This window comes from Ustilaginoidea virens, chromosome 6 (assembly GCF_000687475.1).
Source record: "Ustilaginoidea virens chromosome 6, complete sequence".
NCBI lineage: Eukaryota > Fungi > Ascomycota > Sordariomycetes > Hypocreales > Clavicipitaceae > Ustilaginoidea > Ustilaginoidea virens.
In genome coordinates, this window is record NC_057321.1 from 3,022,528 (window position 1) to 3,047,069 (window position 24,542).

General features: G+C 53.8%; 11 protein-coding genes across 11 annotated transcripts; 8 read left to right on the plus strand and 3 right to left on the minus strand.

The window, feature by feature from the left end:
- Positions 1 to 458: 458 nt before the first annotated feature.
- UV8b_07668 (uncharacterized protein) lies at positions 459 to 1,157 on the plus strand (the record flags this gene model as incomplete). Its single annotated transcript, XM_043145165.1, has 1 exon — positions 459 to 1,157. One exon carries the CDS (start codon positions 459 to 461, stop codon positions 1,155 to 1,157), a length of 699 nt encoding a protein of 232 aa, XP_043001100.1.
- A 311-nt stretch (positions 1,158 to 1,468) lies between these two features.
- Positions 1,469 to 2,818, minus strand: UV8b_07669 (uncharacterized protein; the record flags this gene model as incomplete). Its single annotated transcript, XM_043145166.1, has 1 exon — positions 1,469 to 2,818. One exon carries the CDS (start codon positions 2,816 to 2,818, stop codon positions 1,469 to 1,471), a length of 1,350 nt encoding a protein of 449 aa, XP_043001101.1.
- Positions 2,819 to 5,370: 2,552 nt separating this feature from the next.
- On the plus strand, positions 5,371 to 5,946 carry UV8b_07670 (uncharacterized protein; the record flags this gene model as incomplete). The annotated part of the gene is made up of 1 exon (XM_043145167.1): positions 5,371 to 5,946. One exon carries the CDS (start codon positions 5,371 to 5,373, stop codon positions 5,944 to 5,946), a length of 576 nt encoding a protein of 191 aa, XP_043001102.1.
- A 1,606-nt stretch (positions 5,947 to 7,552) lies between these two features.
- Positions 7,553 to 8,773, plus strand: UV8b_07671 (uncharacterized protein; the record flags this gene model as incomplete). The annotated part of the gene is made up of 2 exons (XM_043145168.1): positions 7,553 to 8,665; positions 8,732 to 8,773. 2 exons carry the CDS (start codon positions 7,553 to 7,555, stop codon positions 8,771 to 8,773), a joined length of 1,155 nt encoding a protein of 384 aa, XP_043001103.1.
- Positions 8,774 to 9,212: 439 nt separating this feature from the next.
- On the plus strand, positions 9,213 to 11,851 carry UV8b_07672 (uncharacterized protein; the record flags this gene model as incomplete). The annotated part of the gene is made up of 2 exons (XM_043145169.1): positions 9,213 to 9,519; positions 9,570 to 11,851. The coding sequence occupies 2 exons, from the start codon at positions 9,213 to 9,215 to the stop codon at positions 11,849 to 11,851; spliced, it is 2,589 nt and encodes an 862-aa protein (XP_043001104.1).
- A 1,930-nt stretch (positions 11,852 to 13,781) lies between these two features.
- Positions 13,782 to 14,249, plus strand: UV8b_07673 (uncharacterized protein; the record flags this gene model as incomplete). Its single annotated transcript, XM_043145170.1, has 1 exon — positions 13,782 to 14,249. The coding sequence occupies one exon, from the start codon at positions 13,782 to 13,784 to the stop codon at positions 14,247 to 14,249; it is 468 nt and encodes a 155-aa protein (XP_043001105.1).
- Positions 14,250 to 15,042: 793 nt separating this feature from the next.
- UV8b_07674 (uncharacterized protein) lies at positions 15,043 to 15,990 on the minus strand (the record flags this gene model as incomplete). Its single annotated transcript, XM_043145171.1, has 3 exons — positions 15,043 to 15,122; positions 15,213 to 15,460; positions 15,908 to 15,990. The coding sequence occupies 3 exons, from the start codon at positions 15,988 to 15,990 to the stop codon at positions 15,043 to 15,045; spliced, it is 411 nt and encodes a 136-aa protein (XP_043001106.1).
- Positions 15,991 to 16,433: 443 nt separating this feature from the next.
- UV8b_07675 (uncharacterized protein) lies at positions 16,434 to 17,607 on the plus strand (the record flags this gene model as incomplete). The annotated part of the gene is made up of 2 exons (XM_043145172.1): positions 16,434 to 16,673; positions 16,780 to 17,607. 2 exons carry the CDS (start codon positions 16,434 to 16,436, stop codon positions 17,605 to 17,607), a joined length of 1,068 nt encoding a protein of 355 aa, XP_043001107.1.
- A 235-nt stretch (positions 17,608 to 17,842) lies between these two features.
- Positions 17,843 to 19,912, minus strand: UV8b_07676 (uncharacterized protein; the record flags this gene model as incomplete). The annotated part of the gene is made up of 3 exons (XM_043145173.1): positions 17,843 to 17,886; positions 17,956 to 18,112; positions 19,748 to 19,912. The coding sequence occupies 3 exons, from the start codon at positions 19,910 to 19,912 to the stop codon at positions 17,843 to 17,845; spliced, it is 366 nt and encodes a 121-aa protein (XP_043001108.1).
- A 1,209-nt stretch (positions 19,913 to 21,121) lies between these two features.
- UV8b_07677 (uncharacterized protein) lies at positions 21,122 to 21,604 on the plus strand (the record flags this gene model as incomplete). The annotated part of the gene is made up of 1 exon (XM_043145174.1): positions 21,122 to 21,604. One exon carries the CDS (start codon positions 21,122 to 21,124, stop codon positions 21,602 to 21,604), a length of 483 nt encoding a protein of 160 aa, XP_043001109.1.
- Positions 21,605 to 22,560: 956 nt separating this feature from the next.
- On the plus strand, positions 22,561 to 24,059 carry UV8b_07678 (uncharacterized protein; the record flags this gene model as incomplete). The annotated part of the gene is made up of 2 exons (XM_043145175.1): positions 22,561 to 22,640; positions 22,694 to 24,059. The coding sequence occupies 2 exons, from the start codon at positions 22,561 to 22,563 to the stop codon at positions 24,057 to 24,059; spliced, it is 1,446 nt and encodes a 481-aa protein (XP_043001110.1).
- Positions 24,060 to 24,542: the final 483 nt, after the last annotated feature.

Genomic DNA, 24,542 nt, shown 5'->3' on the forward strand with positions numbered 1-24,542 from the left:
CGTAACCTCCTCCACGGCGCGCGACTGCGACCCTGTACTCCCTAAACCTGCAATGTTCGCGTGTCGGCCAACACACTTCACCCCCGTGTGTTTCTAACATATCAATGCCCAAATTCAAATTCGCACCCCCGATATAAACTCCGCAAATCCTCTCTCTCAAGTCGTGGTGAATTCGCTGTTGATCAACACGATAGATATCCCACCCGATATTTCCATCGTCGAACCCGACACAGCCGGGCTTTATTACTCTCGTTTTCAAAAGCCGACATTGCCTAGTCTCCCGCACTTGTATGAGGAACCACACTCTCTCGACTCAGCTCTCCATCCTCTCAAAGAACCATCACCACCAAAACATTCAGCAAACCTCGCCACCCCTTCGTTAAAACTTGCCCTTCGCAGCAAACCACAGCTATCCATCTCCTTTTACCTCGGCACATAATTGCTCCACCTCCACCAGCATGTCCTCCAGAATAATCGCCTGGCTGGTCCCCTCGGCACCCAACTCCCCCGCCGACAAAGCATCCCGCCTGCCCGCCAACCAGCCCTTGGCCACACCAGCATCATCACCGTACCTCTCCTCAATACCGGGCCTGCCCGGCACTGCCAGGAGCCAGCTCGCTCTCGAGCTGCGCTTCGACCACCCCACCAAACAAAAAGGCACCTTCGTCATCGGAACCTCTCCCGAATGCGACATCGTTCTGCCCCCACATGCCCGCGTCTCCAAGCGGCACTGCGCCATATCCTTTGACGCGGGATCCAGACTCGTCCTGCGGGACTTTTCGGAACACGGCACGCAAGTCTGGTACGATTGGGAATGCAGCGGCGACCAGACGGGCTACTCGTGGGTCCTGAGCGGCCCCTCGGACGGGTTTCCAGCGACTGTCAATCGCATCATCATTGATATCCAGGGGGTGAGGTTCCATGTCGTGCTGAATGACCACTCTGCTGATTGGGAGGGGTACGAGGCTCAGCTCGACGCCTTTTGTGGAGAAGACGTATCTGCTGCGCATTGTTGGCGTGGCGCAGGAGGATGCTGCGGGCATCCACAGTCGCCGGTTATTCAGCATGTTTTTGTCAACGAGCCAGGTGAACCGGGGGATGTGTATCTTTGGGATACGTCCCGGCCCTGGGAACCCATGGTCAAGGCATCAGCGTGATGCTACGGCTGTGCTTGTAGATGTTGGTCTCAGAAGGGACCCAGTGCTTTTAGCGACGTCGTTTCGTGATACTTGGTTTTTTTGTTGTTTGGCAGCGCATATATGCACCCGGCGTTGACTGTTTAGCAGGTGCATTTGCTGTATATTATTTTCTGCTAATCCCTGTTATGAACGGCAGCAAACTAGAAACATGCCGCTTCTGAAACATCAAAACTCCTACCACTTTGTGCCTACACCTTGGACATGACGAACGAAAAGACGTCCTGCGCATCGGAAGTCTTACCTATGCAGCAGCTCTGAATATCGCTTCTTCAAGATTGCGTCGTACCCGCGACCTCTTGCGTAGTCTCCTCGCTCTCCTCAGCAAAGCGCGTCATGCTGAAATCCGGCGCGCGTCGTCGCCCGATTTTCTGCCCATCCTTCTTCTCCCGCCTTACCTGTGCTATGCGCGCCTCCTCCTTTACAAGTTTCTTCTCGCCATCGCTGTCGAGCATCGTGCCCTCCAAGCTGAGGTAGCTCGTGTCGCCGCTCATGCCCACATCAAAGTTGCGTATCCTGAAGCGAATCCTGCCCTTGACTCTACCTCCGCTACCATCTGTCCAGAAACCCGTGCTGTGAATCTGCCTCACTACTCCATGATCATCTGCGGTGACGACCGAAGCTGTCTCTTCGAACCCATGCGCCTCAGTGGACTCGTTGGAAACCCACTTCCAGGAGGGAGGGAGACGTCTAGCCTCGATGGATGCATTGAATCTGCCAAAGCACACGACGCCGATGTGGCCCTCTGTCTGCAGATTGACGCTTCCTTCCATCCAGGCTCCCCGGCTGGGAACAAAGAGCTCCACATCAGCCGTGATCCAGCCAAATCCCACAGCGTATTCCCTTTTGGATTCGACGGTTGTAACGGTCTCGTCGTCGGTTGCCGCCCCAGCGCGCCCAGGTTCTGGGCCTACGGAAACATTCTTGTAGTCGAGGAGGACGCCCCGCAGTGAAGGCACGTATTTATTCTGGAGGTGTTGCAGGTGCTGATGTCGGGCATGTGTTACGGGGTGGGCCCAGCCAACGGGGTATATCGGCTCGTAGAGCGCCACGGTCTGGCTGAAGAACGGGAACTGTGGATTTGCCGGGATATCTGGCGGATGGTAAATCTTGGAGGAATCCGATGCCGGCGGTTGATCAACGTCCATGGCATCGACGTCAGGCTGCGTCGATACAGTGTCGCCAGCATGACCTGCGGCATCAACCTCGTCATGCTTCTTCTTCTTCTTCTTCTTGTCCTTCTTGTCGGACTGAGGTTGGACTTTGCTCGGCTCGGCCAGTGCATCGGGCAGTGGATCTTCCTTGAATCTCTTCTTCTTCTTCTTCTTTTCACTGTCGGGATGGGCGGCATCATCGTTCTCTTGGCGGGGCAACTTGCGGTCCTTTTGTTTCTTTTTCCCCTGTTCCTTTTCCTTCTTCACGGAAATACCGCTGGGGGTATCATCGGTCCGTCGAACGGCATCTGCCGTGACGCTTTTTGACTTTTTGTGCTTTCGTTCTCCATCCGCCGTCGCAACGTCTTCCTCTCTGGCGCGCTTTTTTTCCGACTTTGCCGATTTTTCCTTGCTGCTCTTCTTGTCGTGCTTTGGGGAACCCGGCTCGGGCGATGCGGCCACGGGCATTTTGGCCGCCATTTGTGTCGGTGCTGCGGAGTGGTTGTAGATGGCTTGATATGTTGGTAGTGGTGTTTCTTCAAATTTTTTCTGGGCAAGGTAGGTGGTTCCTTATCGATTATCCGGGCCTGCATAGTGGGGCATCTTGACCGCATCCGTCACTGGCCGCAGCCTTGACAGATTGTGAATTGTTTTTGTTTCCCTTCTTTTTGGAGGTATTTCGTCGGCATGACAGCGTTGGTTGAAAATTGTAGAATAAATGGCAGTAGTGCCATAGTTTGGATTTATGGCGGGAAATTCTGACGGTATCTAATCGTCTACACACGGGCCTATTTGCAAACATGTTTTGCAGCGGTATTGACGTCCGTAGGCGACCTGCAAGTTTTTTGCAGCCACGTACCTGCCCCTGCCCGTTGCTCATTTTGCGCAGCGTTGCAGGAATGGTGAACAAGTGCGCCCGTTGGTCGGGTGTCTTTTTCCCAAGAACATGTAGCTCAGCTCGCTGTAGTCAGGAGTGAGTGAACCTTGTAATCTTGACATTGGGGACACTGGATGATGGATGGTGTTTCATGCACCACATGGGCAAATCGATCGCGTCCACTCGTCTCTGTAGTGGTCTGCCAAACAGAGTTGAGACAAATGGCCAGTCAGACTTACTTGGAAGACTTTGCCAGGATACATGGCACCGGGCTGTTCCAATCGCTCCCCGGTGGCCAGATGCTCATGGTCCGTCACAGGCTGTCCGCGTAAGAGAAAAGCCACAAGCTTGATCAAGGGCGTGGGGTCATGCGACGCATTTTTAGGGAGAGACAAGCAGTTGACATAAGTTTAACCCTTCAGTTGACTCGAGAAGCAAACGCGCCAAGTCTGGGGATCCTACAACATGATTGGCACAGCAATATCAGGTTCTTGTGTAGTGTAAAGAACAAGAGTAAATTTTGAAATGTGCATGGGCGTCAATTATAGTACAGACAAGTGCTCCTTCGTTTGTCATTGTACGGATACCGAGGGGAGTTATTTCAGGCAGTTTGACCTGCCAGGGAAAAGCCAGGGATCAAACGGATTGAAGACGTGCTGCTACTCGTGCCACGCCCCTGCCTTTTTAGGAAGTGCCTGCAAGGGCGGAATAATCCCCCTAAAATGAGGTGGCGCATGGAGCCTAAACGCTAGGGCAGAGACATATACATACCCGCTGCAGGCCTGGGGCATTACATATCCATGGCCACGATGCAGCAGCAGAGCCCAGGCCATCACTATCAAATGCACCAACAAGATGCCCTCCTGACAAGACAGCCAGCGAGCGCCCTTGCCCGAATTCGCTCAATTCGAGTCGACGGTTTCCTCAACGTGAACAAAGGTGGATGACAAGGCGCTCTCCTCCGAATCCGGAATCAGCCACAACAAAGGGAACCCGCGCAGGCATCTACATCCCTGGCCTAGGGACTTCCGAGGCAGAGAATTAAGGTCCTGCTTAGACTACAGCGTGGAAATGCCCTGTTTCGCGTCCGGCTGCGGTCCGCGTTCGCCGAGACACTTGGAACCCGGGAATGTCGGGTGCTTTGCCAAGTTTCCCCTTTCAACGCTGAGCTTGGTGCGAGGTTACAATGGCGGGCGCCAAACTGGCATGCACCGTGGCAGCCGTTCCCGAGCGTCAGCCGAATCGCACCCTGCAGCTCAGCTGTAATGGACGCAGCGGGAGCGGCTACGACGGACCTTGCTTCACGCCTTCCACCAGACATCTTGGGACCTGGCCCCGTCTCTGCTGCGACTTGGCAACTACAGCGGTGAATACGCGCTCGAGCGACGAAAACGCGGGACGGCGCAATAGCGAAAAGTTTTGGGGGCTTTGTACTCCATACTACTTGTCGGCACTCGGTATGCCGGCTGAAAGCGTGCCTTGTTCAATGACACCGCCGCTCGTGGCATTAGAGTTTCGTCATGCGTGTTTCAAGCACCCCGCGGAAAGAACCGAGAGGGAACGGACCAATGGCGGGCTATTCAGAAGGAAGCGGCGCAACTGCAGAAACAGATCCCTTTGTGGCGCTTCTTATGTGCTCCAGTTCATATGTCCCATGAGGCAGCCCTGCCTGGGACTGAAGACTAGGGCAGGTCCAGGGCGTTTGCCTTTGCAACATGTGTTCAGCATTCTGTATACCATGGCCTGGCTTCTTGGTCCCAGACATACGACTATAAGTAATTCTCCGATTCCTTTTGCCGGATGTAGGAAGCACGCAGGTTGCAAGAGCCCATCTCATTTCGGGCCAAATCGACATTTCAAACACATTCCCTTGTTGATTTTTTTTTTCAGTAAATCTTCTTGTATACACTCTCTACAAAAAGACCCTGGTGGTTTGTACAGTCCTTTATAAACATATCAGCCGAGCAGGCAGTCTTGGTCCGATCCCTTCTGGATCACGTATTCCGATTCCCTAACACCTCAGAGCACAAATATCTCTTCTCTCTCTTTCTATAAAATGCGTTTCCCAATCATTGCTATCGTCATCTCGGCTACTGCCGTACCTGCCGCCTCTATTCCCGCCCGGCGTGGTCAGAGTGCCAGCATGACCCCCCACGATCAATATTCCTCATCCGTCGGAGTCCTGGGCTGCAAGATCAACACCAACCGAGTTGCCTACTGGCCCGGCATGCCTGACTGCAGTAACATATGCGTCAAAGTCTCCTACCAGGGCCGAAGTGTTAACCTCCTGAGAATCGACCAATCCGGCGGCGCTCATGACATCTCCTACGATGCCTGGAACTACCTCGCCTTTGGCAAGTCAGCCAAGGAAGAGCCCCATATGGGCGGGGGTATCACCATGCAGTTCGAGGACGTCCCTGCGGCAGAGTGCAAGCACCTTTTGGACGACGGCAAGCTGCCTCTGCAGGCCGCCGGCAGCATGCCCTTCCTTGTCAGTTGTCTCGCGCAAAAGGACAGCTGGGTCGCCAAGAATCACCAGCTCTACAACATTGCCACGGCGACATGCACATTGGGCCATGACGAGAAGTGCTCCTTTACTGGTAACAACGGCGCCAATCAGCCCATGTGCCCCCACATGTTGAACGACCCGGCAAAGCTTAACCAGGCCGTGGTCAACATTGCCTACGGCACTGGCAAGGAAGTTGCTGCTTTGCAGTAGATGGTTGGGGGGGAGGTGACGCTGGTATATAGTCGATCAGGGGGGTTACATCACCCCTCACTGTAATATAGGGACCTCATGTCGGCGGAGAGCCGCGAATGTATATAGATGATCATACGCTTGGCTTGTAGTTCAAGACAGTTTTGCACCTGTGTGCGTCTAATGTGGTGATGTGGGCGATGTCCTTCATTACATGAGACCAACTAGCGTTCCCGGCGACTTGCGAGCAACATACTGTACATGTAGGTGCAGCTTTTGTACCGGACCAGGGTTTGAGCCAATAGAAAGCCGTATATAAAAGGGTACGTCAGCAGGCGATGAAATAGTATAGTAGCAGAAGTACCCACAATATCCAGAGCTACAAAGTCCTACATCCCACTCCTCATAAGATATAACGCGCTATAGGGCGGTTTCAGCTAATTTAGCTATAGAAAACACGCAATATGCCCTTATTAATAGGCCTTATTTAGCAGTTATACCTCCTTATATCAGTCATTAGCAGGCATATAGTAGATACTATAGGTACCAATTTAAGGATTTTAGTGGTTAATGTTTGGCAGTCCAGTAGGAAGGAGGTACCTGCTAGGTATCTAGCAGAAAGTGGGTCCAGTACAAACGCTGCACCTTAGCACCTTAAAGGGATAACTGAGGCTAGCTCCCACAGCTCTAGGGTATGCTTTGGGCAGCGCAACCGGGGCATGCCATCAACAGAAGGAAATCTATTATATGCGGGCTTACAGGGAGTGTTGCTACTAGGAGTAGGATTTAAGAAGGTTGAGATGAAGGGATAGCAGAGAAGCTAGGGTATCGGAATGCTTGGGGTAGACATTATTCACGGGCATGGAATGGTTAACAAATGTGGTGCTGTAAATTGTAGGCAGGAGTGTTTTCGCCCGACTACATGCATTAGGTACCTAAGGCAACTAGCACGGTTTTTCCCTCCTCAATCAGCGAGGGATTGTACTAGATATTTAGTTCGCTTTGGCCGACTGACTGGCGTAATTAATAATCATCAATGCTATATGGTAAAAATTGACCAAATGTCATGCAAGGAGTACTTCGCCTCGGTTCCTAAAAAGGTAGCTCGCGAGAAGTGGCGGCACTGCTGCGCTGCACAATTGCAGGATCCATGTCGGATTCCGTCCCCGCGTATTCCCCTACGATGCGCTATAATAATCTAGCGTCTGACGTGCGTCTGGCGCGCGTCTGGGGCAAAGCACTGTCAGGGTCTGGTCAACTCCCTTAGGTACCTGGTAGGTACATGTACGGAGTACTCCGTATTGTATTGACATGCACGTACCAGACCGTACTACCGAGTGCCCCGTCCCAGTTGTCATCCACGTGCGTCTCGGCTCGTGCTTAATGTAGGTACCTTGATGCCAGCACTCCGCATTTACGTGCCATTTGCGCTCCCCGCCAGGGCAGAAAAACGTCGACATTGAAACTTTTGCCTTTCCGACGACCCAGCTGTACTGTGCAGGGCGAGCTCTTTCAAACCGCTTTCCGCTCCCTCTGGACGTATCAGCAAGAGGTGCATCGCCCTTGATTGCAGCGCAAAGCCCCAATGACGAGGAGGCATCTGCATCTGCGCCGGGACTACGCGACAATGCCTTCCAACTCGTACCCTGAGCTCGGCGACGCCAACCAACAACTGCCGTCGTTTTACTCGCCGCTCCCGTCCCCCGCAGATGCTCCCACGAGGAACCGCCCTGATCAGCGTCTTCACGAACCGCTCGATGAGCTATCCCTCACCCACAGCGCCGACCCGCGTGCCACAGTCCCCGACGCCAATGCGACGCAACCGCCTCCGCCGTCGCTGCTCTCCCCCGCCTTCACCCCGCCGCAAACCCCCGGGACACAAACCCCAACGACGGCCGCACCACGCGGTGTTCCCGTTGACAGCTCAATCCCCAACGGAGGATGCGGCAACAAGCGACCCAAGCTGCTCCAGGCGTTGCCCGAGGTGCAATGCATCGTCCGCGCACGCATCCCGACCGTCTCCGGCACCGAAATGTTCCTGCATCTCTACACCAACAACGTAGACAACAAGGAGCACCTGGCCATCGTCTTTGGCAAACACATCCGAAGCAAGAGCCTAGACGCCCCTCGTCAGGGCGAGACAGAAATGGACCGCATGATTCGCGGCGCCTATACCGGCAGATTGTACCCCGGCCGAACGACAAGTGGCATCGAGGCCGCGCAACACCGACCTGCCACTCCGTCCTCGTCGTCCAACTCCGCCTCTGCCACCCAGCCGCCATTGGTGCGCATCCACTCGGAATGCTACACGGGGGAGACGGCCTGGTCCGCGCGGTGTGACTGTGGCGAGCAACTCGACGAAGCCGCTCGACTGATGGGTCTTCCGGGCCATTCCTCCGGCGGCATCATCGTCTACTTGCGCCAGGAGGGACGCGGCATCGGCCTCGGCGAAAAATTAAAGGCGTATAATCTGCAGGATCTGGGGTCGGATACCGTAGAGGCCAACCTGCTGCTACGACACCCTGCCGACGCGCGGAGCTACGGACTGGCTACGGCCATGCTGCTGGATCTCGGGCAAACCGAAATCAAACTGTTGACAAATAACCCGGATAAAATCAGGGCAGTCGAAGGTCCCAACAGGGAGGTTGTGGTCAGGGAAAGAGTTGCCATGGTGCCATTGAGCTGGAAAGGTAAGAAGGGCTTTCAAAGTGACGAAGTGCAGGGCTATCTCAAGACAAAGGTGAGTTTTCCTCGGCCACGCAGTCATGTGTTCTTTCGGTGGCAGGGCTAACTTGTTGAAATGTAGATAGAAAAGATGGGACACATGCTAAGTATGGATGGGTCGTAGTGGCGGCTATGAGACTCCAAGTCAAGGAATTGTATGTATATAGCAGATTTTACGTTGGCACGGCCGGGCGTAAAAGTTAGAGTTGATCTTTTCAACCTTCAATTCCCATGCGTCTTGAAAATTGAAAAAATACCCCCTGTATGTATGGTAACTACGGAGTAGTCCGCACGGAGTACACACGCCACATACATAGTACATAGTGGAAAGCCCTGGGCACTGTGCCACGAGTGGACCCATTTAATTTTCCCTTCAATCGCAATGGCTTTTTTCCCGTGAATCGTGCCATTTTCGTCCCCCTTTCTTCACCCAACTCGTTCCATGTACGGCGCCCACTAACAAGCGTTTTCATTGCGTGCAGAGACCTGTGGTCTCAACTCCAGCCGCGGTTCTCAGCATCTCCGAACCCCATCTCGCAGCATCGCGCCGCCATGTCGTGACCATGTCGCCGCATGACATCAGGTTGCGCCTCACCATCAGACGGCATGGCGTCCCCGAGGTGAAGCTCGTCTGGCCATGTGCTCGTTCTGCAGACTTGAGCATCGCCACACTCGTCAGCCAGGTCAATGAAGTGGTCCCCCTCGAAAGCAGTGATTGGGGCCTGGAGGACTATACCGTTGAGCTGGCGGATGACGGTAGCGGAAGCTACGAATTCTTGCATTTCCAGATTGTCGGGCAGATCTTGAAGGATGAAGATCACGTCGTGTTTGTCAACCTGCGTTATTGCTTACTTCTAAGCATCACCGGGGGTGATTTGCTGCGGCTAACTCGCCTTGCAGAATCCGCTCTCTTTCGACAGACGACCTTAGACGGCGCCGTCTCAGCGGACGACACCAGATCTCCTCGGATGGCAAACACCTCGTTGACGGAGTGGCCTTTGGGCGACCACGGCTGCGCGCACCACGCGATCGGCCTGCTCTGGAGCTCCCTCCGCGGAAGAGAGCGCGAACTGATCAACAGGAAACGGTGGAGCCTGAGCAGCCGCTCATGCTCGAAGCACCGCCGGGACACGGAAATGAAAACCACGATGAGCGGGTGGAAAATCAGCTCGGTTCCGACAGTGAAGACTTTGAGCCCTCTCAGAACGCAACGAGTGCGTCCAGCGCCAGCGCCAGCGCCAGCGGAGACGAAAGCTCGGACTATCCCGCAGCGGAATGTTGCTCAAAGTGGAATGATGGTCCCATGGAGCGCCAATTCGCCCTAAAAACGGCATATCCGTCTTTATCGTTTGTGGCTATCGAAACGGAGCTGCTGCGGCAGCGACAAGATCTGAAAAAGACGTACGATGCTTTGAAGCGCACGATTACTCCGAGCCTGAATTTTGGCGAGATGCTGGATTGGATGGTCACAAGGCAATTGGAGCAAAGCGAGGCTTCGCCAGTGCAGGAGCAGCCGCAGGACATCTTCAACCGCCAACCACTCTCAAAGAAGCCACTTATCGAGGAAATTCCCAGTGAGCCTGAAGCAGAAAAGTCCAGCTCGGATGAAGCTTCATCAGAAGACTCGTCAGATGAAGAAGACTCTTCGGATCAAGAAGACTTGTCAAAAAAGGAGGAAGCCTTGTCGGATGAAGAAGAAGACTCGTCAGATGAAGAAGAATCATCGGATGAAGAAGAATCATCGAATGAAGAAGAATCGTCGGATGAAGAAGACTCGTCGGATGAAGAAGACTCGTCGGATGAAGAAGACTCGTCGGATGAAGAAGACTCGTCGGACATGAAAGACACGTCGGTTTACAAAGACCCCTCGGTCGAAGATGACTCCAGCTCCGACGACAATGATACCGAGTCGGATCACGGCAACATATCTGAAAGTAGCAATGATTCAAGCCATGGTTCCAGCGGCAGTAGCTCAAGTGATTCAGGAGATGAGCCTCAGGTGGAATCTGCGAAAGAAGCTCCACAGACTCGACCGGAGAGCGAACCGCATCAAGGCCTTACAAGAACGCAAAAAAGGAACGCTCGGCGCCGGAAGAAGAAAGCTCTGGATGCCCTGAAAGGCTCTAACCTCCTCTCCAGAGATGCCGAGCTCCTGGCTCGGAAAGAGGCACTCCTCAAGTCCTTGACAAAGACCACTTCACCAGCAAAAATCCAACAACCGGTGACTAACGGGGAGAAAGCCGATGAGCCGCCGCAGGGTCCTCAGGATGCGCCTTCAGCGACCCCAGATCTGTCCTCGACTCAGCGGTCAAGTCGAGTGGATATAGGGGCAGGCAGAAGAATGGTGTTCGGCGCGCTTGGGCTGAAGAATCCCAAATCGGAAGCGGACGAAGAGCGCATCAAGCAGCAACTCATGCAAGACATAAGACCACGCAATAAACCTCAGCCTGTTGAAGCTGTGGACAACAACAACAACAACAACAACAACACCCCCAAGGAGTCTGCTAAGCAAGAGGGCGACCCGGACGCGTGGAGATGCAAGGTAACATACCGAGCTGTTGAATGCTGTCACGAGGGCATGGTGCTGTCAGAGCCTCCTTTCCCCTTTGTGCAGCGATGGGATCCTCAGCAGCAGTATGGGTCGATGCGCAAACGGAAAAGGGCATATGAAGAATACGCCGGCAACGACTATGAGCAGGACGAGTCATTCCAAGACGCGCCAGCCACAAGTGCCGAGGAAGAAGGACGCGAGGATATTGCCGAAGCCCAGAGTGCGGAACCCGCTTTCAACGAGGCCAAGGACCATGTCGAGGACAAGCAAGACCTTCCCAAGCTGCCCGACGACGTGAGCAGCCTGGCAGTGCTGGAGAAGGGCGCTGCCAAGGAGGGCATGGTTATAACTTGGAAACGGATCATCATGTCAAAAGCCACGCAGTGGCAGCCGGTCGTGGCACCAGCCACGGCAGAGGTACTGGCAGGTGGGTGCGAGTCCAGCTTGGAGGTGCGTCTCGCCTTTAGAGACCGGGAATACAAGGACAAGGTGTTGGACGACAAGGGTCAGCGCGTCTACGACAAGTTTGAGGCGCCGGATCTTGAAGATGAGGACGATGAGGACGAAGATGATGGCTGCAGGACCGTGTTGTGGGAGGAGATGATGGACCCAAGAATTGTGGCGGCTACGTCGGCGTGGAAGGACGGCTGATTCGGCTGAGGACCGCAAGCACGTCTACAGGTGGATGGGCTGAGGGAATTGCACAATCACGCAGTCGCATTCGCATGGTTTGGCGTTGGGTTTGATACCATGAGCATTTTGGGGCTCACAAACAAAAAGCTGACACTGCAGCGTTGGTTTGCGTCCATTAGCTGCGTAGAAGAAACATGGCATCCAACTCGATGCCTCTGGTCTCGTTCAAGAGACTTTGAAGGATCCTGACGCAAGAGCATAGGTTGCCCTCATTTACGTGATGAGGTGTGCCAACGGGGTATCTGGCTTTCTTGGCTTGTTCTGTAGAGGCATGAGTAGAAGCAGTAGTGGTTGCCTTACACCTCGCATCGAGTAGGCTGACTTTGGAAACATTTATTCTACAATGGTTATAGAAGCCATCAGAAATAAGCACACGTAGAGAGAAATATTTCCCCGCTGGATACATGCAAGGTGATAAAGAATCCTGGGCCAGGGTCTGTCCAAGTTCTTGTCCTCGGACCAGAGCCTAACCTGGACCCTGGGTATTCACCACGGCAGCTACGTTGTCGGGTTCTTGCCACTGGAGAAACGAGCGAGCGCGGGCATCTCGGCACGGCAAACAAAACCGCTGCACCAGGCAGCAGGCAGCAAGGATGTCCGTGCCGTCTTCTCCCGCCGGACTTGGCCGTCTGCACACGTCCGTCGCTGGCGCGCGCTGGCGCGCGCTGGCGCGAGACGCCCACCGAAAAAGTCGACTGCCTGGACCTCCAACGTCGAAGGGCCCAGGTGGCGCGGACAGGGCCCGAAGCAACAACGCACTCGACGCCAGCTCCTCGTGCGACTTCGAGTCTGCGCACGACGGCCCGTCACCAACCAGTCAAGTCGTGGGCAATCGGTCCGTAAGACGGAGGAATTCGCTGGCAGACAGAGCAGGGGGGCCTTGGCGTTTGACGCGAAGGGAAGCCGAAAAAGGCGGGGGTGGCAGGACCAAGACATTCCTTGGTACATTGCATGTTTCTTGGCGTCGAAAGCAGCAGCGCGGCAGCAGCAAGTCGAATGAATGGGAATGGGAACGGCCTAGTTTCATCGGCGGCAGGCAGGCAGGCAGGCAGGCAGGCAGGCAGGCAGGCAGGTCGGTTGACGACACCGCCAGCCAGAGGGCAGACAGGACATATCAAATTGATTTCTGCAGGATTCTGCAGCGCCGCGCTGCAAGGACCAAACATATTTAGCTAGCTTGACTTCAATTGTGTGGCAGGTGTGGGGGATTGGGCGGGGCCCAGTTGCCCCAGCCATTGACTTCTTCTTTTCGCTGGATTGATTCGTCGCTGGGCTTTGCAGGCGCTTCTTGACCAGCCGATCCGTGCGCATCAGATCGAGTTGCAACCCATCTACTCCGTTACTTCCGTGCGTCGATGGGAGGGGGGACCGACCGCGTCTTGAGCCGGCTGGAAGCATTTCGTTCCGAGGCGCTGCGTCGCGGTTGGACTTGGCTGTGGCGGCCCAGCTCCATGTGATGACCAACAGCCAGCCAGCCAGCCAGCCAGCTTGGCCAGCCCCTGCCCGCAAAGGCTGGGGAGAAAAGGAAGACGCCAGGCAGCGTGGAAACACACATACAGTACGTTCCCGCGTACGGAGCAAAGCGGGCTGGCTGCAAGTCGCAAGCTCCCAGCATTTATCATGGCCTTCACATCGCCAAGCCCTCACCTCTTTGGCTTTTTGCACTTGTCGGCTGTGCCCCATGCGACACGATTCCCTGACTCGGGCCGCCCACTTCGCTCCGTCCTCAAAAACAGGACCTCCTGCTCCGTATTCCCGACCCCGTTCGATCGAGAATCCACGACATGCAAGCCCGCCTCGCGTGCCCATCGCCGCACTCCCACAACTGCCCCGACACTGCAAAACCACCCAGGGAAAACCAGTCCGTCATTCCCGCCAGACACCAACCATGCGCACACCGCACACGCTGCTCCGACCCCAAGTGCTCCTCCTCTTCCTCCTCCTCCTCCTCCCCGCCGCGCTGCTCGTCCTAGCAGACCAACATGCCTCGCTGCAAGAACCACCTTTCGCACCTGCGGTACCAGACGCCGGGGACCGTCGCGCAGCGCAGCAGCAGCAGCAGCAGCAGCCGCTCCAGCCTCAGCCCGACGAAACGAGCCCGTCGTCGTGGAAGCGTGGCGACCCCCCCGCCCCGGGGTACACGCCCGTGGCCACGCCCCCTCCCGGCCAGGACGCCGCTCTCGCTAGCCTGGGCTACAAGCAGGAGACGTACTACACGTGCAATAGCGTCGGGGGCCGCGAGCACTGCGGCTGGCATGTGCCGATTGTGAAGGCGCAGGGCGTGAGGAGGGATTCCGGCACGGTGGTCGCGGTGGTGGCCTGTCTGGCCGGCGTGTTTGCGCTGGGGCTGATGTGAAAGACTTATTATGTTTTCGCGGCCTCATGGCTGGACGGCAGGGGGGCGGCATGTGATGGATGATGGGGTTTTTTGCAAAGTTTACGAGGTTTTCGATACGGTGTTTGCGGCTTGCTTGGATTTTGGGAGGAGGGGGGGGCGCGGATTTCAGCATCATCAAGGATCACGGTTGGATTATGAGGTCATGACGGTAGATACCCGCTGCTGGTCGGCATTCAACACGGAAAAAAAAATACTGCAAAGAACATTACGCGGCCACGGTCCTTTATCTAAAATCTGTCACCGAGCTGCTTCTTTACCTTGATGATGCTTTGCTGTTTGGTGGGCTATCTAGGTGTGGTTGTTGTGGTGGGAATAAACCAACAACCTCTTGATGCCCTGGGACACGCCGTCGGGCCATGCGACTCATTCGCGGGATATGCCGCCAGACATGCTCGACCGGGATGTTGTCATCACGGCAAATGTCACGGGTCCCCGGATGCACAAACGTTGTAATCATTTGTTGGTCCGAAACCCAAACACCTTGATTCATGCCAAGTATATCGACGGGTAAAACAAACCATTGGAAAAGCCGCGTTATTTTTCTTTCCCTGTGCCTGCCCTCCGTCTCCTAACCGTTCCCCACAACTGTTTCCTAGAGGCTGCCGTATAGACACGGAACAAAATACCTCACAATGAAGAAATGCAAGCACCCACGGACGACAGTCATCATCAACATCATCATCTGTGAAATGCCACGATACCACAGCTCCGCCGTACCCTTCTCGCGATTCTACAAGAACGGGCGATGCGCTTATTTCTCCTTCTTCGCCTTGGCACCCTTGACCTTTGCCGTGCCGCGGAGAGTCTTTTGTCGGTTCTTGCGTTGCTTGCCTGTTGGGGGGTCTTGTTAGCACACCTGGCTGGCCCCGGGGCACAATTTGTTTCGCAACATTCGTCAAAACACGGAGAGTGCAAACGTACGCTGCTGTCTGCTGGCACGCTCGGGCTTGGTGGCCATGCCGACACGGACCAGGCGGTAGGTAGGCTCGAACTTCTTCATGGCCTCGGGGGAGTCGTAGATCAGGGCGAAACCCGTGGTCTTGCCGCCACCGAACTGGGTTCGCAGGCCAAAGACCTGGACCTGGTCCTTCTGGGCCTTGTACATGCCGCCGAGCTTCTCGCGCAGCTCCTCCTTGGAGATGTTGGCACGGCTAGGGTGGAGGATGTCACTACGCAAACGGACATTAGTTGGGTGGCTTCAGCTGTAACCGACGTTTTCCTCGTCGTTTGTCTGGATCGGGGACACATGGGCCATGTGAGCGCAGCGGTGATGGGGCAGGACCATGGAAACTCTATATCGGGACTCGAGTCGTGGTGGGAAAGGTGAAAAACGATGCGCGCATGCTGTACCACGTTGTAAGGTGCAGAGCAGGACTGTTGACGGATGAATCGGCAAACGGCGTGGATGTTGAAAGTCTTCTTGGCGATCTCCTCGTCCAGCTAGTCCTTTTGATGTACGCAGATGCGAGAAAAAGTAGTCCTTCCATTGCCGTCTCGTCGAATTTATTGTTGTTGTCCAAGACGAGAGAGTCCATGGTCCCTCCATCACCATGTGCACATTCGTCGACATCGCCCGGGGCTGAACGGAGGAGGGGGGAAAAGGTATCAAAACTCACACGACCATCTGCTTGCGACCCAGCAGAGGGTTGCGGATGAACTTGCGAGTTCGCAGTGTAACGGAGGAGTCGTTGTCCGCCATGATTGCGGTGCTGTGATGTTGTCTCTGTGCGTGACGGAAGAAGAGACCTGGCGAGTAGGGCGTGAGCACTTCAAAACCGTGGTGGACAAGAAGGGTGCTGGCCGCGCGAAATCTGACCTGGAGGGAAAAAATCCGCTCCGTCAGTGTCGCTTAAATGGGTCCAACCCTAAGAATTTGTGCGGCCCCACCGCCAACTCGAACTGGGCCACGCAGCGCACAACTGGGTTTTCCTCGCCCTTCAGATCACGTGGCACGGCTGGCTCGGCGAAAATTAAATCCCTGCACAGGGAAGAATTTCCCATTTGGGCCACTGAAGCCCCCTCCCCATACTTCAGCTTTGACTTCCCCCTCATGATTTGACATTGGCTGACGGGGTCGTCTAAACCCGTTCATCCTTGGGTTCAAGATACATCTTCCATGTGTCTCCCACTGAGCATGGGGAAATGAATTGCCCATGGCGGCGTCAGGTAGAGCGGTTCTCCCACCAATACTTGCAGTTGCAGTCGGACCTGGACTTTCCCCAAGCTGAATATCTCCGCCTGGACGAGGTTCAAGATGAGCTCCACACCAGCTTGTTCAGCAAAGACGGGTCGAATGTGGGTCCCCCGGTGAGATATCGTCTGACGACGTTGAAAGAGCTCGTGTCACGTATCGAATCATCAATAGACGACTGGGAACAGTATGTAAGTGTTTCATGTTGTCTGTGTGGTTAGAACTAGCACTCGTGTAATCGCTATTTCTCCGCGAAGCTGCCGCTGGCAAGGATCGTCCTGACCCAGACTCCTACAGGCTGTATCTGATGATATCATGTCCGCACTCTGTACAACAATGGCAATGCCCTTGCCCTCTGAAGCAGTAACAGCTCAAGCCAAGTGCTACGTAACATACCATCTCTCCCTTTTGGACCGCGGTGATCATGCCACGGGTGAACATGCCACGGACAACAGAGCACGGCCTTGCACTACGTTGCCGACAATCACGTTTCTGGAGAACCACAGTCTCGTCTCCGCTGGCGGCACGACGGGGCTTCGAACATGGGAAGCTGCGCTACACATGGGTCAGTACCTGTGTTTGAACCCGTCCCTGGTCGCTGGAAAACGCGTGCTTGAACTAGGAGCCGGCACAGGATATCTCTCCGTCTTGTGTGCGAAACACTTGGAAGCCGCTCATGCCATCGTGTCTGATGGCTCCGACGACGTCATCACCAATATGCCCGAAAACCTGCTCCTCAACGGTCTGCAAGGCTCGTCTCGTATTACGTCCATGCATCTCGAATGGGGCCATGCATTGGTTGCCGCCGAGGACAAGATATGGAACCGAAGCATTCCAGTCGACGTAGTTCTCGGTGCGGACATCACCTACGACCAAAGGGCTGCCCCAGCACTGGTTGCGACTCTGTTGCAACTCTTTGAACTATATCCAACGGTGAAGGTGTACATGGCGGTAACGGAGCGGAACCCGAAGACATTTCAAGCGTTCCTGGATGCTAGCAAGAGAGAAAAATTGTCGGTAGAGTCGCTTTCATTTAAGGTGCCACCTCGGGAACAGCAAAATGCCCCATTTTACAATGACCAGGCAGCTATCCAATTGTGTCGCGTTTCAAGGGCACAGAGGTAGTAAACGGAATGGGCGGGGCTGTCCGAGAAGGCGGCGTTGAGACTCGGTGCAGCATTGCATCAAGATTTCATGTTCATTTTTCTCTTTACTCTCCATCGACCATGAGAATGACGTCTGTGGACCAGCGTGCATATTCCGACCTGGTGATGCCGCCCTTGCCGTCCTTGCCGTCCCGTAAAGAGGGCCGGTCGGTTCATCAAGTTTTATCCCATTGCTGTGGTGGCATTTTTGCCTCTCAAAGCTGAGTGTTGGGGGATTGGATCAGGGTAAAATACCTATCTATGTTCACAAGGGTCAGCACCACCCTTCTTTTGGCGCAGCATCATCGTGTTAGTCCTCATTACCTACCAACCAGACAGACACCTATCCACCAAGCAAGTGTGACGGCATCGTGACGCAACTGCTTGCCAAACGCAGCATCTTTTCCGTTGGAACCAGGCGGGACAATAAGCGCTTCGTAGAGGCAATGCGGCGAGGATACATAACCTGGAATTGTGATACCAGGCTGAAGATTGTCACACCATGTCACAAATGACTGAAATTGAAACTGTGCGAACAAAGTTTGCCCCCCCTTCCCCGCGGATCGAGACAATAGGAAAATAAGAAGGACAAAAGTTTGGCCGCGGAGCTATTTCCGAGAATTGCGCGTTGAAGGCTGTGCTGGGCCTGGCTGCGTGGACTCGGGATGCAAGGGACTGGCGGGACCTAGCCACTGTCACATTTGGCAAAGCGCCAACTTTTTTTTTTTGTAAGGAAAAAAAAACCCTGACGTGACACGTTTGCACAATCGGGTTAGGAGCTGCAGGAGTAGCGCGAAGGATTTGCAGGAAAAATCAATAGAGTTCAACTCTGCCGCTCCAGCGGCAAAAGCAATAATTTTATCGCCCAAGCATTTCTCAACGCATGACCTCATCCTTGATTCATGATGCGACTTTCTGAATACGTGAGAGTCCCGGAGCAATGTGTCACGGTTCTGTTGCATCTTTTGCAATCTCGATTTCCAACCGTCACTTGTTTATTGAATGACCCCGTACGTGGGGATCAGGGAGTACTTCCAAGTGTTCGGAGTAGAGTACACGTGGATGTCCAGAGTATAGTCGTCTGAAATGGGTGAAGATGACGACCAAGCCAGGGTGGAGAGCCTAGAGACCCAGGAACGGGGGGTTCTTGCCGATGTGCGCTCATCCCTTGCGGATTTATCAAACCACGTTTTCACGTTTGCACGTTTTCACAAAGCGAGCGAGAGTTAAGACTCCACGCCTGGCGGTACAAGGAGGTACCTTATCGGAGACAACACAGCCTGCCCGCCTCCATACAAGCCAGCAAGAGTACCTGCCTCCCTTTTGGGACAAAAAAATGTCTTGTCGAATTCCCTTGGTACTTTCACCTGATGTATTGCCCAGCATTCATATCGGTTTTTTGGCCAATATGCTGGTAAGGAAGCTGCACCTGCCGCCAACTCTTGCAAGCCATAAAAGGGGGCGATAATGTCAACTGCTTATTTGTGGGCCACAAATAGCCACAAATAGTCACTACTTCCCCACAGGAACCTGAAGGCTGGAAAACAGGTTCCCATCTGCCCTTAAGCAAATGGCCGATCGATCATTGACGAAATGATTCCATGGTCCTCCGCAGGAGTACGACCCGTCGAATTCTTTCACTAGTCCCGCAGTCGACGGGAATAACTACTATGTGCCTATATATAAGACTAAACTTTATTCGGCCAGCAGATCGTGCCGAAAGCGTAACCCTTTTTCCCTCCCCCGATAAGAGATTGAGAGGGGGCCCACGTCGAAGGGCAAATCTTATTCTTGCCCGTCTAGCCCTGCACTCTCGGGCTGCATTTTTTTGCCAACAACTCCTGTCAGACTCTCCCAAAAAGGAAATTTACTCCATTATTGCAAAAGGACCTGCAGGCCGGTCAAGCTACCAAGTCGGCACCGCGCGATCCCAGTTTTGGTCTTTATCGTCGTCACCCTCTGGGAAATGGCCCAACCCTGATCTGGACCAGTCTTGTTCCAGTGGGCGTCCACTGTAAACACACCGTAACCGCTGCCCGCACACCACCCCATATTCATGGGCACACGAGCCACAACTGGCCACTAAGGAAAGCGAGCACCACTACTCCGTACAAACAAACCTTGAACTGAACAACAGACCCCAAGATCGTTGGATGGTCCCAGCCGATAACCGCCCCAAAGCCCCCTAGGGATCGGGTAGGTTTGGCTGGTAGCTCCTGGTATTGACGCCTTGGCTTGTAAATCTTCTCCCTGGCCTTCCCTTCGTCATCATCGAATTCCCACATTGTCGCGCCATCCTAACGTGGCATAGCGCCATCGAGAACAGGCCACTGGAACCAGACTCGATCCACTCCCGCCTTTTCGTTTGCGCCGTACTTGGACTTGGCTGGCAGGCCATTCGTACCTTAGGTATGTACCTGTCACCGTCTTTGTTGGACCATGGATGGGGTCCACGGCTCCACGACTCCACGACTCCACGACTCCACGCAGCATGAGCATGGGGTGGCCCCTCACGCGTTATCGCTGGTAGAAGGCTGTGTCTGTGTTTATTGGCCGCAAAACTTTATAAAACTGTGTTGGTTTCCTTCCTGGCTGGTGCGCCGCCGATTGCCCAAGTTGGAATAAAGAAAAGCGCTCCACGAAGAGATGCCCGTCTTGTCTATTTTCGTTGCGTACTTTCACGACAACAGCACCCCGCCAGGTGAAAAGGTACTTGGATACTCGAGAATCGGGACCACGAGTCGTAGCCACCTCCTGTCACCATCGCGTACCTGTTTGACCTATTTCCCCGTGCGCCTTCCTGGTCTCCCAACCTTGTTACTATTAACTTTTTCACCTTCCCACCTGCTCCCCCGCCCCTACCGCCTTTCTTCCACATCTTATAACCTGAACGGTCCAGGAGTCTGATTTTCTCAATCAATCCTCTGTCCAGCAACATTAACAGCAATCCATCCGTCCCGTCGACATCACCTATATCATCGCCTTTTATCGCCTTCCACAATCGGGTTCTCTCAGGCAATACCACACATGCCCACTTTACTTAGCGGCCCTCCGCTTCCTAGAGTCACAGTTACGACAAGTCCTAATTTCCATCACCATACGGTGAGAAGCAAGGCGGCAATTAGAGAATAGCCATAGCACTCCTGCGCTCAATTCGCATCATCCCCTGCCACTCCTGTGGGGACTCTTCGTTTTGGCACGCTAGGCAGTCCTCTTCCAACAAATACTTGAGCTGTCTCACGCTTCGAGGTAGTTCTGGTTGGCATCGGCTAGATGATTGTGTGGGTTGCTGCAGCTGCATCCTGCACTCTAAATACGGATTCCCCGCTCCCTAACTGTACCAGTTACTGCCCAATACCGACTTCTCCGTCAGATGGACTTGTTATAAGGCGTGTCTACAAGGACTGGCAACAGACATTTCAAAACCTGATTACACCCACGTCCTGATCTGCTGTTTAGCAAACCTTGTGTGGCGAGATAAATAATATAGCAAGATGAACAAGAACGATTCCCACACGTACAACTTTGCTCTACAAAAATACATACTCCTTCAGGAGCAGCATGAAGAACTGTCCAATCACTTGGAGCAAATTCGACCGCGCAAATCTTCATTCGCCAGTACTTCGACCAGCTCATCCGCTGCATCGTCAACGTCGTCGTCATCCCCGAAGAGACACCATCCTTTTAATGACCACAAGCATGGACGCACTCGAACCTGCTATCGTCATCGGGAAATGACTGCCGTTGATACTCTCGATACTATTATTGATGAAGAAACAATACACGAGATCTCCGTCGAGGAGAAGCGTCTGTTTGATGTCAACGAGAGCATCAAACGTGCCTTAACCGAGCTTCTCAACTGTGACACTGTCCGTGGCGATAACTCGATGCGAATGTGGGCACAAGCTCGGTTAATGGAAACTGAAAAGGAGCTTCGTTCTGGGCGACGGAGAAAGAGCTCGCCATGTATGGAGTAAATGCGATGTGCTTATTATCATGGATTCAGCGTTGGCGTTTGGAAGGTCTTCTTTTCTAGCTACCTAGGTAGTCAGAAGGGTAGGTAATAGCTACTACATGTATGTTGCACTGTACCAAGGGTGCAAGGACATTTCAGAGAACCCGACGTCAGGGGTCGGGGCTTGCATAGGATTCTGGTGATGGTCAAGCGCCTGGCTCTTGACTCGACCAACAACGAATGATGGGAGCTCCCTATCCATGTCTCACCGGACGGCGGCAGAAAAGGGGTGTGAACTTGGAGCTGCTTGTAGCATGACGCCTATGCATGCCCTTCATTTCATTATTCAGTCAACAGTAATGCTAATGTACTCCAGCGTAGGCCATGGTCAGATACACAGGCCATAAAATATGCGACTCAGATTGAATTGATGAACTCGCTCATGATTGACTAGTGGTCTGTTGGTGATTCTCACGGATACGAAGTACAAGATAGCATACCTCATTTCCTGGATGTCATAACACGCGGAATTCCAAATCAGGACAATATGCAGCTCCTGCTCCCAACAAGTTCCCGTCGGTAGGTACCCAAGGCAAGGTGCAAGGTAAATGGGCTAGATGGTTGGCGGAGCCAGAAAAGAGCTTGACTACCCTAGGGAGGTAGCGGCGCATCGTACCAATTTCAAGAGTAACTCCCGTCCAAACTGGGGCGTCTGTGGCTTAGACAGCTCCCCATTTGTTGCCGCATCTTATCGCCACTGCGGCTCCTGTGGCTTGACTCAAGTAGGTAATCTGTCTGCGCAGTTTACTTGAGGAAACCAACGGATTGAACAATAACCAACTTCGTAGCTCTATTTCGATGGCGATTTGCACGTAATCGCCCCCCCTTTTCTGCTTACTGCTACCGCTTCGATGAGCAAAGATCAAGTTGCGGCTGGCACTACCCTCTTGGAAGCCGACGTTACGACCCTTGGCTGCCATGTCGGTTCTTCTCGAGACAAGCGCTGGTGACATTGTCATCGACTTGCTTGTCGAGTATGCTCCGAAACTTTGCGAAAAGTCCGTCATTTCCTTCCCGGTGCTTTATGAGGCAGCACTAACTTAAGTTTTAGTTTTGTTAAACTCTGCAAGACAAAATACTACAACTTTTCTCCCATACATTCAATCCGAAAGAACTTTTCCTTCCAAACCGGCGACCCTCTAGGACCATTGTCAAAAAAGTCTGATGGAGGTTCGTCTATTTGGGGCTTGGTCTCCGGAGACCCCGCACAGCGTCCTTTTCATGCTTTTTTTCATCCCAAGTTGAAGCACCTCGAGCGCGGCACAGTCAGCATGGCCACAGTGCCTCTATCGAACGATCCAGACACTCGAATGGCCGCCTCGCAATTTATAATAACCCTGGGCGAGGATACAGACTTTTTGGATGGAAAGGCCGCCATATTCGGCAAAGTTGTGGAGGGTTTCGATGCCTTGGAAAAGATCAACGAAGCCATCGTCGATGACAATGGCTACCCGTTGATTGATATCCGAATTAAACACGCTGTCATTTTGGACGACCCCTACCCAGACCCAGCAGGCTTGAGGGAGCCGAGCTCAAGCCCCCCACCGACATCCGAGCAGCTGAAAACCGTGCGGATTGCAGACGAAGCAGCTCTACACGAGGATGACGGCGTTGATGAGACTGAGCTGGAACGGCGACGACGTCAAACCGAGGCGAACGCCCAAGCTCTAACATTGGAGATGATGGGTGATTTACCGTTTGCCGAGGTTAAACCACCAGAGAACGTGCTTTTTGTGTGCAAACTTAACCCAGTCACTGGAGACGAGGATTTGGAGCTTATATTCGGACGATTCGGGAAGATTTTGAGCTGCGAGGTAATTAGGGACCAGAAAACAGGGGACAGCTTGCAGTACGCGTTTATTGAATACGAAGACAAGGCGTCTTGCGAGACGGCATATTTCAAGATGCAGGGAGTGTTGATCGACGATCGCAGAATACATGTGGACTTTTCGCAAAGCGTTAGCAAGCTGAGCGACATGTGGCGGAAAGACACAAATAGCAAGCGAAAGGCAAACGCCTCGCGGGGAGGCTGGGGCGGCGTTCGCGAACTGGAAAAGCGGAGGCAGTACAGGGCTGAGGAAGATAGGGCCGAGAAGAACAACTATGGCATGATACACGGAGAAGAAGAGATGCAGGGCCGTCATGCTCGGGGTGGCAGAATTGACGCTCGAGAACATGATCAGTCACCGACACGAGGAGGCCAGGGCCGAAGGGAACAAGGTCGAAGTCGCAGCCCCCGCCGAGGAGATCGAGACGGCGGTGACAGGTATAGTGGCAAAGACGTTGGCGGCCGTAGCGGAAGGAGAGATTGGGACTACAGAGCCCGTGATCGTAGGCGTGATGACAGGGGCGTCGATAGAGGCAGGAATTGGAAGCAAGATCAGCACCGGGGTCACGACCGAGATGACCGTTATTGACGACTCGTACCGTTCTGGAAGATGACGAAGAATTACTACTTCAAAAACCGAAACGTACATCTGGCCACCACGGAAAAGACATTGTTTTCAACTGGTCCTCTTTCTGCTGAGTTACGAATGGGAGGCCGTCAGCTTACCAAACTAACTCGCGAATCACGACATTTCTTCGACTTGTGACACGCCCTCGGCTCTGAGCATCACTTGGCGTGCATCTGCTCTGGACTCGGTGGGAAAACCCGGTGCCGATAACCCTTATTCAGCAGATTCACCGACCTCGTCCAAGAGCCTGTTTTCGGGGCCTTTGACGTACAGTATAAGCGCATGTTGCAGCGTGAGTCGGCCGGGACAGAGAATTGGTAGTAACCCATCCGAGGTTCGTGGACAGTTTGGGCATCTTGAACCCTACCGTCGTACAAAAGTGAGCCGCCTGAATGATGATTTGGCAAAGCTGCTTTTCAGTGGACGCCACAGCAAGGAGGCCGT